This window comes from Osmerus eperlanus, chromosome 11 (assembly GCF_963692335.1).
Source record: "Osmerus eperlanus chromosome 11, fOsmEpe2.1, whole genome shotgun sequence".
NCBI classification, from domain to species: domain Eukaryota; kingdom Metazoa; phylum Chordata; class Actinopteri; order Osmeriformes; family Osmeridae; genus Osmerus; species Osmerus eperlanus.
Window position 1 is genome coordinate 15,430,914 of NC_085028.1, and position 12,893 is coordinate 15,443,806.

At 49.2% G+C, this 12,893-nt stretch overlaps 1 protein-coding gene across 1 annotated transcript in view; it reads right to left on the reverse strand.

Moving 5' to 3' along the window:
- Positions 1–5,907: 5,907 nt before the first annotated feature.
- capn12 (calpain 12) overlaps positions 5,908–12,893 on the reverse strand; it is a 9,695-nt gene continuing 2,709 nt past the window's right edge. The window contains 20 exon segments of the mRNA XM_062473645.1: positions 5,908–6,605; positions 6,778–6,830; positions 6,972–7,088; positions 7,313–7,391; positions 7,593–7,661; positions 7,847–7,908; positions 8,471–8,516; positions 8,645–8,725; positions 8,814–8,850; positions 9,058–9,180; positions 9,389–9,468; positions 10,235–10,497; positions 10,763–10,929; positions 11,243–11,320; positions 11,417–11,436; positions 11,439–11,503; positions 11,633–11,720; positions 12,100–12,120; positions 12,123–12,273; positions 12,676–12,812. Of these exon segments, the coding sequence (XP_062329629.1) occupies positions 6,579–6,605; positions 6,778–6,830; positions 6,972–7,088; positions 7,313–7,391; positions 7,593–7,661; positions 7,847–7,908; positions 8,471–8,516; positions 8,645–8,725; positions 8,814–8,850; positions 9,058–9,180; positions 9,389–9,468; positions 10,235–10,497; positions 10,763–10,929; positions 11,243–11,320; positions 11,417–11,436; positions 11,439–11,503; positions 11,633–11,720; positions 12,100–12,120; positions 12,123–12,273; positions 12,676–12,812 (1,764 nt within the window). The 3' untranslated portion in view covers positions 5,908–6,578.

Genomic DNA, 12,893 nt, shown 5'->3' on the forward strand with positions numbered 1-12,893 from the left:
AGCAACCTTGGTATCATATCCGGGATCATTTTCACAAGCAGATCACCCTTTGCGACAGCTACCCTGGAAACCAGACTTTCTCATTTGCCTGTTGGCTTGGTTTGTTTGTTATGACAAATAAGCCGTGCTTTCACACACATCCATGACTACAGTACGCCCTGTATTTTTAGAAAAGACCTTACATTTTACAATAGCTACTAAACGTGCCACTCATTTAACTTCCTCCACTTCCTCAACCTTTGCTGTGCTTGTGTGTCTAAACATGATCGTGATAGTAGCGTAAGTAATAACCAAAACATATAGTGTTGGTCTTCTCCACTGTCTGAATTTGAAAGGTCTCTGCACAATACATGTGTCATGGCATATCTGTGCATCTTGTGCAAAAGCAGCAAATATGATCTAATGTCCACGAGTGCTTTATTTTGTCTGTCCCGTCTCTTAGTGTATTTTCGGGAAGCGACTATTGCACCAAGATCATGAGGCCGGCCCCTGTTTCCTTCAGGGGCGGGACGGGTGCCTTGTCTTCCTGCCCAAAATATTGGTTACCAGGCAACGGTTAGGCCCGTCCTGCTTCAGCCTGGTGGTGTTTACACTCCTTCTGACTGCTTACCCTAACAACATTACACAGCCCTCACAAGCTTTCCCCACTTTGCTGAGAGAAATTTGACCTAAATTGCTTCCCACCCAGCACATGAAACATTACCTTCCCCGTGATTAGAGAAAAAGTCAGTCAAGTAGTCTGTAAAGTAAGGGATAGTGTCTGCCCCTGTAATATTTCCCTCCTTACTGGTCTTGTCGATCCAGTATTTCTCCTTTGGCAGAATGGAAGCCCTATTCTGCCTGCCTCAGCAAACATCACTTGTCTGTTTTGCATTAACTGAAATAAAGAAAACATGTATAACATGAACTATTGGAGTAGGCTACTTTGAACTTTGAAGAACCATCAAACCTCTTAACCCACTGATTTCGCCTTTCTTCTTCACTTAAAACTCCTCAACTTCTTATTTGGACAAAGGTCTAACTGCTGCTTATATAAATATAAGAAGTGTGTTGTAAGTGAGAATTATTCAAATAGTCATACCTTTTACTCGCTCGTTTCTCTTCAACAAGAAGGGAGTGGTTTTTTCCACAATGTCTCAGGAAACACTTTCATTGCAGCGAAATTAAACAGTTTTTCTCTATTTGTCTATCCCCGCCTTCAGATGTGTGTATTGTGTTGAACTTGGACAACAAACAAGATGGTGGCAAAGACAATCTTTATTGTTGCAGAGCTTATTGCTCTAAATAAAGTGCCTAGTTCCTCCTCCTGCCCGTTCAACGTCTCTGTGGTCTGAGTGTTCAGACACGAGGTGGAAGCCTGTGGCGGGCTCAGAGCAGGGAACCTGGAGGGGAGCGTTCTATGAGGCTGGGTGTGTGTCTGTGGTTAACAGACAAACCAGAGGAACTCTGGTTTGACCTTTCACGTCAGTTCTCAATGACGGCAGCTTCCCAGCTTCTGCACTGGAGGAGTTTTCTCAATATCCCTGAAGATATTTCTGGGTTGTGGTTTTATCCTTTTGTATAACAGGATGATTTGTGTGTGCCTTTGCTTAAACTAGATATTTCACAGTGTAACTGGTAGTCTACTGTCTGGCAACACTAGTCACTGTCTTTATTTCTTTTAGTATGTGTTTACTGGCTACAACCGTAACAAAATTATTCGACTGAGAGCACAAATTGATGTCATTAGCAAAATCTATGAATTTTCACAGAGCCATAACCCTATAGGAATACCATGCAATACATCTCTGTCTACAATAGCTGACCGCATCCTTTTTGTGATTTCTTTAGGATTCTTTGTTTCTGCTTAGTGAATCCTAGCCTTCCACATAAAGGGCAAAAATGAGTATGAATTGTCCTATTGTATCATACACAGGGTAGTTAGTTGCCTACGTTTTAAATGCTGTCGGTGGCTTTTAGTAGTCTGCAGCTCATCATGACTCAGGCAGTGCGTCGAGCCTAGCCGACTTTTAACAGGCCAACTGCCAGACAGGAAGGTATATTGTCAGGGAGTGTGAGGGGGAGAAAGAGAGAGATGGGAGAGAGGGGGAGAGAGATGTTTGAGAATGCCAAGTTCATTATTCCCCCCACTCACCCTATCTCAGCCTTTCTGGCTGTTTTTGTTTCAACAATCCTCTCACCCTCCATCTCCCCATACTCTTTCTACTTATGTAAGGGGCTGCACGATTTTTCACGGACCAGTTTGAGATAAGAAAGGGAGTGAGTGGGAGAGAAAGTAGGGAGAAGATGGGCGAGGGAGATTAAATGAGAGAAAGTGGGGCAGGCAGAGAGAGCGGGGTAGTGTGAGGTCTCTGTCCACAGTAGGAGGGTGAGTCCTGCACGTGTCCCTCGCTCCCCTCACCTGAGCCGTGCCGTCACCGCCCTGTACCACCCACACACTCCCTCTGCTCATCACCCTCTGTTCCTCTCCTCACCCCCACACTCTGTTCCTTATCTCTCCTCATCCCCACACTTCTTGTTCCTTATCCCTCCTCACCCCTTCACTCATTGTTCCTCACCCCTCCTCACCCCCACACACCCTCTGTTCCTCACCCCTTCACTCATTGTTCCTCACCCCTCCTCACCCCCACACCCCCTCTGTTCCTCACCCCTTCAATCCTTGTTCCTCACCCCTCCTCACCCCCACACGCCCTCTGTTCCTCACCCCTTCACTCATTGTTCCTCACCCCTCCTCACCCCCACACACCCTCTGTTCCTCACCCCTTCAATCCTTGTTCCTCACCCCTCCTCACCCCCACACACCCTCTGTTCCTCACCCCTTCAATCCTTGTTACTCACCCCTCCTCACCCCCACACACCCTCTGTTCCAAACCCCTTCACTCCCCTTGAACAAACTAATGCTTATTCAGGTATAGAAGCCACATTACAGCACACATATGACCTAGAATAGCTAAGCTGAAGTGACAGGTCTGTCACTTCAAAGCAGAGGTGCACGACTCAAGGGATTGTGGCAGGCTACCTTTCTGCCTGGATCAGCCCCAACTTGCTACTTCGACCTTACATACCTGATCAGCTGACCAATAATGTTGGTTAGGGGACATTAACAAATGGATGGATGGGTAGATAGGTAGACAAACAGATAGGTAGAGAGCAAATGTCAAATGAAAACATTGGTGACGTGTCTTCAAAGTTTTGTGGGTTGGTCATAATAGAGCACACATCATCTTCTCCGAACTTTACTTCCGTGGAATGTGTGTGGAGGAATCAATGACCCGTTCCTTGACTAACACACTGTTACATCCGCTTGACATTTACCCATTGATTGTAGCTTCATTTACTAGTCACTGTGACACACATGGCACTATCACAGTCTAATCTACTGCAAACTGCTATTGCCCTATGTGACCATTGGGCAGATAAATAACAACACTGATGACAGACAGAGGACAGAGAGTCAAAGAGGCGTAACAAAATTGTGAATCCACTCCTCTGCACCTTGAAATATCCCTCCTGTCACCTCGTCCCGTCAAAGCCATCCCTTTGCCGTCACACATAAACACGCATCTTTAAATGCCCCATCTCTGACGACTCAGATAACGCTGCATTCATCAATGTTATGCGTGAGTGAATGAGCCTGAGCTAAATTTATAGCTTGGCAGCTTAATTAGGCAATTCCCCCCCCCCCCCCCCCCACACGTCAGTCTCCAAGGTTGACACTACAACTCCAGGCAACACTATTCCTGAAGCCACCCCCGACACCGTGGCACAAAAATACCAGCACCTCTAGTAACAGATGCCAGACTGACTGTCAAAGCATCATAGCCTCCCACAGGTATCCTGAAGAGGAGCGAGCGGAGGGGAGAAGAGGGGGGGGATGCATATCACAGGTGTGACATATAGAGAGCGGGAAATACTAAAGTATACATTTGGTGTACATACAAATCCTCTGCTGTGGATGACGCAGAGCTGTGTCATCCCCGTAGACATATCACTCTGTTCAGATGGCACTTGGGTGCGGGTGTGTTTATTTAAACGGGGCTCTTTGGCACACCCTTGGATACATTACATTACATTTACATTTAGTCATTTAGCAGACGCTCTTATCCAGAGCGACTTACAGTAAGTACAGGGACATTCCCCCGAGGCAAGTAGGGTGAAGTGCCTTGCCCAAGGACACAACGTCAGTTGGCATGACCGGGAATCGAACTGGCAACCTTCGGATTACTAGCCCGATTCCCTCACCGCTCAGCCACCTGACTCCCCGTAATGGATACCTGTATTAGGTCCCTGGAGCCTTGTGATCTCTGTTGGACAAGTCAAAGCGATACCTGAGAAGGCGCCACACCTCAGAGAGGTCAGTTGGAGGAGGGGTGGTTGGGGTGCGTGGTTGATGTCAGAGAATGACATTGAGTGAGATTAGAAGAAGAAACTAGAGAGGGTACAATTTCGTGGGAAATTGTGGGGTGTGCTCCTGTATTTTTGTATGCCCTTCGACTGGTTAGTTCCTGCGATTCCCACACAGAAAAAGTCTAGTAGTTAGCTAGCTCTACAATTTACAGGGGCTAGGTCTGAATCTAGGAGCAAAACGGAGCACAGCTGCCAGCTGTAAGCTAGGTATATGCAGGTAACAACGTTAGTGCTAAATAAGTAGAGTCAGTAGAGTTCGTAAGACTGCTCACCAAAAGAACGAAATCCACTTGTCCAGCAGATTAAGATAATAAGAAGGTACCTAGCAAAAAGTAGCCTCAATTTTCCTAGACTTTTAGCTACGGTAGTAATGCTGAGGGCTCGCTGATATCGTATGGTCTTACTAGAACATCGTATCTATGCGTCGTTGCTTACGTGTGATGACGTTGTGATGTTCTAGCACTGAGTTTCTTTGGGCCACACAAAGCACAAAACGTGCAACGGAACATAAATAAAAATACAAGCAACGCAATCGCTAACAAGACGAACCTTTTGACACCAATGTTGTCTATGTAGTCCAAATACTGAGGGATCCTTAGGGGTGGGAAAATAAATAATAATTGTTTTTACTTATTTACTTTGCGATGTGCACCCGGTGCATAATTTTTGGGAGATATTTTCGTTTTTGGGTAGACCTTAGAACAAATTGGGCTACGCCCCTGATGTGAGAGAACAATGGTTGTGCTCGCCGAAGGCTTGAGCACATCCAATAAAGGCTCCCGTAAAGAAGTAAACATTGAAGGCCTACTGTTGAAAGACGGGGATGGAGGCAAAACGATGCAAAAAGAGGATAGGGAATGTCGCACAGAAGGGGTAGAAAAAGAGAGAGGAGAGGAAGGATGTCAGTTGAGAATCAAAGATATTTTGTAAAAGGTCTAGCAAAGGATGATACACATCTATCATATCCGTCTCCCTCTTTTCCTACACCTCTCTCGTACCCTCCGTCCTGAGGTGGATGTACGGTTGCCGAGGGCAACCTGGGTGTAGTCACCTAACGATGAGCAGGAAGCGGTGTGTGAGCAAAGGATCTATTTATAGAAGCACCGAGAGAAAGGACAAGAGCAATGCGAGTGAGTGTGTGTGTGTGTGCGACTACGAGAGCAGCGTAACAGAGGGAGGAGGCAGATTATGAGCCTGAGACAGTTACTAGAGAGAGCAGGAGGGAGGGATGAAAGGATGGAGGGATGGAGGGAGGGAGGAAGAGAACATAGCAGAGAAGGGGGCGAGTGCGTGTTGACGCTGTACGTGGCGTCAGTGTGATAAGAATAGAGAGGATGCGTGCAGCGCTGCTGAGCCTTCACCCTCACACCCTCACCAGGGTGGGCCGTGCTCACTGTGTGTGTGTGTGTGTGTGTGTGTGTGTGTGTGTGTGTGCGCACATGTGGGTACACTGAGGTGGCTGAAGTATATTTTTGAATACAGATATTTCTGGGTTCGGAATAGATCTTCAGCTGCAATTTTTATTTTGGATATGTGGTGCTGCGTTTATGGTGTTACACAACACAAGCCACATGTGCAACGTTAAAAAGTCACCTTATTGGAGGAAGAAGAACTATAATCCTCCCTCGTTACACACATGTAATTTATAGGTGTCAGAATGCTATTCATGTAAATACTGATAAACACAAATAGCCAGAAGAACCAGACCGAACAGGACCAAAGCACAAAGGTTAAAGCTACATGTTTTCTTAAGGCACCGTTATGAAGTGAAAATGAAGCCCGTAACGTAGAAAGGAACCACACCGGAGACAGAACGAACCAGGAGGTCCTCGTCAACACAGGCTCCTGGGAGGAAGTGATTCTGAGGAGAAACAGTTAGCGTGACAAAGGCTGAGGCTGCGGGTATTGCATAGTGACAGGGGCCAAGGGGCTATTATGTGTGTGTGTATGTGTGTGTTATGTAAGGGTGTGCATTTCACTGCGTGTTTGCGCTGTGTGTCTGTGCAGGAACAAGAGCGTGCCCATTTGCACATGCATGCGTGTGTGTGTGTGACTGTATGCGTGTGTGGATACAGCCATGGCGTAGATGGAGCCATGACGTTGCTTTGGTCCTAGCCAGCCAGACAGCCCCTGCTGCTTCCTGATGGAGACCCTGTTTTCCTGGCGAGGGTTTACAGGGGCAGGAGCTGGAGCAGCCACTGTGAAGCAGCAGATGGAGGAAGGGACTGAGTGTTACTTTTGGGGTCAAAAGAACATATCTTCTAACTTCAACAAACCTCCAGACATGCAGTTTTACATCAAGTTCTATTGTAGGGAAGTGGGAGTTGCCATATCTGAGATACAACCATGGTAAAATACGAGTTGACTCACAGTGTTGATCCCTCTGCCTTTCACCTCTTGGCTGCTTTCTGACTCATACAGAGCTGGGAAGGTGAAACAAAATGCACTGAACAAGATGGTACAATAACTGAATTCAATGACACCTTCATTAAAAAATGACACAGAGGGAGAGTTGTTTGTGTGTGTGGGTGTGTGTTTGGGTGTGTGTTTGTGTGTGTGTGTACCAAACAACTTCCGGAGCCTGGTGACGCAGGACACAAAGCCGTAGAAAGGCAGCTGGAGATCCCCAGAACCGAACCTCTCCCACAACATCTGGAGGACCAGGCCATCACATCTGACACCTGAGGAGAGGAGAGGAGAGGAGGGGAGGGAAGGAGGGGAGGGAAGGAGAGGAAAGGGATAGTAGAGGAGAGGAGAGGGGGAGAGGAGAGGGGACGGGAGGGGATGAGAGGAGAGGGGGAGAGGAGAGGGATAGGAGATAATTGCCATCAATAGTGGTACCAGTTCTTCAAAGAACTCCACCATTGTGCCTTTGAGCAAGGTACCTAGATTAGCAGATACGCACCAGCAGCCTCAAGGGCCAAATTGAGCTCAAAAGGGCTCATTGTCCCTGAAGAGTCCTCATCATACTGGAAAAAGATGGACTGAGGTGAGAGAGAGAGAGAGAGAGAGAGAGAGAGAGAGAGAGAGAGAGAGAGAGAGAGAGAGAGAGAGAGAGAGAGAGAGAGAGAGAGAGAGAGAGAGAGAGAGAGAGAGGGAACGAGAAAGGAGGGTTAGATGATAAAATGGAAAAACAGACTCCATTACAGAGAGAGAGAGAGACATAAACACACACACACTCCTACCTGCAAACCACGAAGGAAAGACAGCAGAGATTCTGTCTGCTCACTGGTGAGAGTCCCACGTCCTTCAGTCTGGTAACAGGGTTAGGGATCCTCATCGTGGAGAGGGATAGAGAGAGGTGACGGAGAGAGAGACGGAGACACAGAAGTGTGGGGGGAAGGGAAAGTGGACAGGGGAGAACAGTAGAGAGTCTCGGACTGACAGTAACTGAGATCAAGTCTAGTTGAGTTGTGACTGTGGCTGAACTAAAAGATACATCTTCTCCAAATATGAGCTGCCTGCATGTCTCCAGAGGGATCTTGTAGTCCTTCTCCAGAACTGAGAGAGAGGGAGCACACAGGGATTCAATGGCCTTGGCAACTGTGTAGGTTACTGCAAAATCAGTTACCAGCTAATGATTCATAAAAAGAAAGAACCGCTGTGAGGTTGAAATTGAACGCATTAAACTGAAACCTCTTCATAGCGACGTCAAGTGAGAAAACATTATGAACTCCGACTTTGAAAAGCATTTTTACTTGTTTGCAAACTCTTTCTTATAGTTATCGCTAAAACGTAGTTTGCCCATTTTTTTTATGTATAGTTATCTCTATTTATATAAATAAAACTTAGCCAGTCTGTAACCAGTACTGTGTAAACCATGAGATCTTGTCTAGACAAATGACCTCAAGTCCTCGCGTAGAGGAACATGGAGAGGAAACTTGCGCCTACCTGCTCCCATCTAGTGGTTGTCACCGGTACTGCAGTATACAAATATCTTTTTCTTTTTTTTTACAGCATTGAAATCAAATACTATCATATTGTGGTATTTTATACATTTTAAATACATTGATTCTGAATGAACACTCTATAAAATAAATCATAAATGAACAGTATTCCTTACCTGAGTTTACCAGTTCCATTAATTCCTTCGCGTTCAGCCGGTTGTCCTGCCATGTAAAGACACAGTGGGTGTTACTGTCATGGGTGACAGAAACAAGACCTTCTCTGCAGATGCAGGACTGATGTGGTTGTAGGCCAGTTGCTCTGAGATTGAGATAACCAGGAGAATCCTCACCGGTCCAGCCACCTCTTTAAAAGTCTTCTGCACTCTCCTGCAATCCTCAGGCAAGACAGGTTTAAAAATGCCAGGATCAGCCTGAGAGAAGGACACACACACAATTGTAATTGAGGGACCCTGGTGAATGGTGGGTTTTGTAGGAAGGAGTCAGTGTGGTTCGACTCACCATGAGTAACTCAGAAGTGCAGGTGAAGTCATTGGTCCTGGAACACATGGCCTTGTCATTATTCCGCATCCGTTAGAACACCTACCTAGGACTATATTACAGCAATAAAACACAACATCTAGATGCACATTGTGCTGGTCCCACCCCACAAACTACTCTACCCCAGGGTCACCCCAGCCTACCCCAGGGTCACCCCAGCCTACCCAGGGTCACCCCAGCCTACCCCAGGGTCACCCCAGCCTACCCCAGGGTGTTGCCTATCTTGGAGAAGATCCGAAGGAAGAACTCCCCAGGCTGGTTGGGTCTGTAGGTGGACGCTACGATGACGTAGTGACCCGGGTCCAGTTTCACCCTCCTCCACACACCCCTGACACAGGCCCAGACCACACACACACAAACAGTAACGTAACAGCAAAACTGTTCTGGTTTAATAAACTTGACATGTGCTGTCAACATCCCACTGTAGCATACAATATAACTAACAACTGAGCAGTGGTTTATGAAATGAAGTTAGCACAATGAGGACAGTTCCTGTCAGAGGCAACAGAGGGTTCTGAGACTGGGGTAGGTGGTACCTGAGAGCCCGGTACTTCCCAGAACGAGCAATAGGCTTCTGGCTGGAGAAGAAGTTCTGGTCCAGACACAGACCCTCCATCTAAGCAGGACAGGGAGCAGGGAGGCAGGGAGGCAGGGAGGCAGGGAGGCAGGGAGCAGGGAGGCAGGGAGCAGGGAGGCAGGGAGGCAGGGAGCAGGGAGGCAGGGAGGCAGGAGGGCAGGGAGGCAGGGAGGCAGGGAGCAGGGAGGCAGGAGGGCAGGGAGGCAGGGAGGCAGGGAGCAGGGAGGCAGGGAGGCAGGGAGGCAGGGAGCAGGGAGGCAGGGAGCAGGGAGGCAGGGAGGCAGGGAGACAGGGAGGCAGGGAGACAGGGAGGCAGGGAGGCAGGGAGCAGGGAGGCAGGGAGGCAGGGAGGCAGGGAGGCAGGGAGCAGGGAGGCAGGGAGGCAGGGAGGCAGGGAGGCAGGGAGGCAGGGAGGCAGGGAGCAGGGAGGCAGGGAGCAGGGAGGCAGGGAGGCAGGGAGCAGGGAGGCAGGGAGGCAGGGAGCAGGGAGGCAGGGAGGCAGGGAGGCAGGGAGCAGGGAGGCAGGGAGCAGGGAGGCAGGGAGCAGGGAGGCAGTGCGACAGGGACCGGGTCAGAAATCTGATGTGGATACTGAGTGGTACTGAGATGGTTCTGATGTGGATACTGAGTGGTACTGAGATGGTTCTGATGTGGCTACTGAGTGGTACTGAGTCGGTTCTCAGAAAGACGCTCACCTCAGGAGGAACCTGCAACAAGAAGAAAAACTTAGAATGAAGCAAGGGTGTGTCATTGACCAGCTCCACCCTCCTCCCTCTGTGTGTCCCTCTCTCCTCCCCTCTCTCACCCTGTAGACGTGGAAGGAGATGTAGAGGAAGTTGACGTTGTTATTCAGCCTCCTGTCCTTCTGCAGAAGCTCCAGCAGCACGGTGCAGTGCTTGCCCTTCTCCTTCAGCTTCTCCGCGGCCGTCTTCTCCTCTGGAGTCAGCTCCGCAGGAACCTCGTCCTCCTCGCCGTCGGGGTCCTCCTCCTCCTCCACCTCGTCCTCATCATCCATCTTGTCCTGCTCAGAGAGAACCAGCTGGAACTGGGGGTTCTTACAGAACGATCCTGGACAGAGGGAAGGAGAGACAGAGAGAGAGAGAGAAGGAGAGAGAGAGAGGGGGACAGAGACAAAGAGAGAGAGAGAAGGAGAGAGGGGGAGAGAGAGAGAGAGAGAGAGTACCGTTAAGTAGGCTAGAGGGCTGAGATAACAGTTGCTAAAACTAAATATATGGTAACGAAAGACTGCCTGTGTTGACACTGCGACAGCCACACCCACAGACACCAACACCAACACACATGGACATACACATACACACAAACACACACTCACGGCGGAATCGGCGGCTGCCCCCTGCGGTGCTTCCTGGTACCCAGGATCCTTTGTGGGAGCTGAGGGTCCAGGCAGCGGAGAGCGGTTCCCCCTCAGCCAGAGAGTCTGGGTTCATGCTGCACAGCTCCACTGTGTCAAACAGCTTAGTGAAATCCTCTGTACTGATCCTGATGCACACACACACACACACACACACATTACACAGACACATCACACACACACATTACACAGACACATCACACACACCACACAGACACATCACACACACATTACACAGACATATCACACGCACACACATTACACATCACACACACAGACATTACACAGACACATCACACACACCACACAGACACATCACACACACACACATTACACAGACACATCACACGCACACGCACACACATTACACAGACACATCACACACACACACATTACACAGACACATCACACACACACACACTCAGGAGTGTTTCTCCCTACCAGAATTCTCCATCCTCGGTCTTCTTCAGTTTAAGCCTGGTTATCTCTGCACGGTCTACATCATCCCAGTCTTTAGATCTGCAAGGACACACACACACGCACACCAGAGATGACTGAAAAAGGATACGCACACACACACACAACACACATACACACACAGACAGATCTCCTCACCTGTCACTCCAGGCCCCCACTGTACTCGGACGAAGCCCCAGGGATTTCTCAGTCCTCAGCAGGAGAACATCACCTGCTGTCTTTCTTCTTCACCTGGAGCACAAACACAACAAAGATGGCCACAATGCCTCCCAGTCCCTCTCCCAGTCAGCGCACACAGAGGTGGGGTGGTTGCTTGTGTCGAGCAGTGGAGCTCAGCCTGGTCCGGTCTGCTACTCACCACATCTGTGTCTGTGATGGCGTACGCATGGCCTTTCACCAGTCCCTCTGTGGTCACCGTGCCAACCTCCCGCACGTTGCTCGCCTGTAGATAGAAGACCCAAAGTAGTAAGCAATGTGTGGGTGTGCACGTGTACTTTGCACATGTGTGCAAAGTACACATGTAGTGTGTGCCTGGGTGTGTGTTTTGTACTTTGATATGTGTGTGTATCAGTGTGTGTGTATGCCTGGGCATGTGTGCGTGTACTTCAGTGTGTGCATGTACCTGGGTGTGTTTGTGTACCTGTGTGTGTGTGTGTGCGTTCCTGTGTGTGTATGTGTGTGTGTGTACCTGTGTGTGTGTACCTGTGTGTGTGTGTACCTGTGGTGTGTGTACCTGTGTGTGTGTACCTATGTGTATGTATGTGTGTACCTGTGTGTGTGTGTGGGTGTGTACCTGTGTGTGTGTGTGTGTGTGTACCCACATGTATAAAGCAGCTGAGCAGAACTCCCGCGCCCCAGGGGCCCCGTGCAGGGCTCTCCAGAGGACCGGGGGGGTGCGGGTGGAGGTGTGGAGGGAGCTGGCTATCCCCCCTGTAAAGTCCTCCATGCCCTCAGAGATGTTACCCCCCTTCAGACTGGCGTAGGAACCAATCAGTCTGCACACACACACACACGGTGACACACACACACACGGTGACACACACACACACACGGTGACACACCACACACGGTGACACACACACACACGGTGACACACACACGGTGGACAGTTCATCATGAAAGGGACACAGTGTGAGGGCCTCAGCATGTACATTTACATTTAGTTCATTTATCAGACGCTCTTATCCAGAGCGACTTACAGTAAGTACAGGGGACATTCCCCCCAAGGGAAAGTAGGGTGAAGTGCCTTGCCCAAGGACACAACGTCATTTTGCCACGGCCGGGAATCGAACTGGCAACCTTCAGATTACTAGCCCGATTCCCTAACCGCTTAGCCACCTGATTTAGATGGGTGATGTTAGACATTACACACACAGACACATATGCCGCAGACTGACTTGGCGTAGGCCTTCTCCAGCAGGGCGCTCCAGGAAACTCATCCCCGGGTGCAAGAGTATCCAAACAGCAGACGGTCTCCACGCACTGGCAGCTTGTCATCCACCACCACCTCCACCCACTCACCATACTGCCAGAACTGCAGAGGAACACAGGGAGGAGGCGAAGAGGTGGGAAGAGGAGGATGAGGAGGTGAGAGAAGCCAGGAGGGAACAGGGAG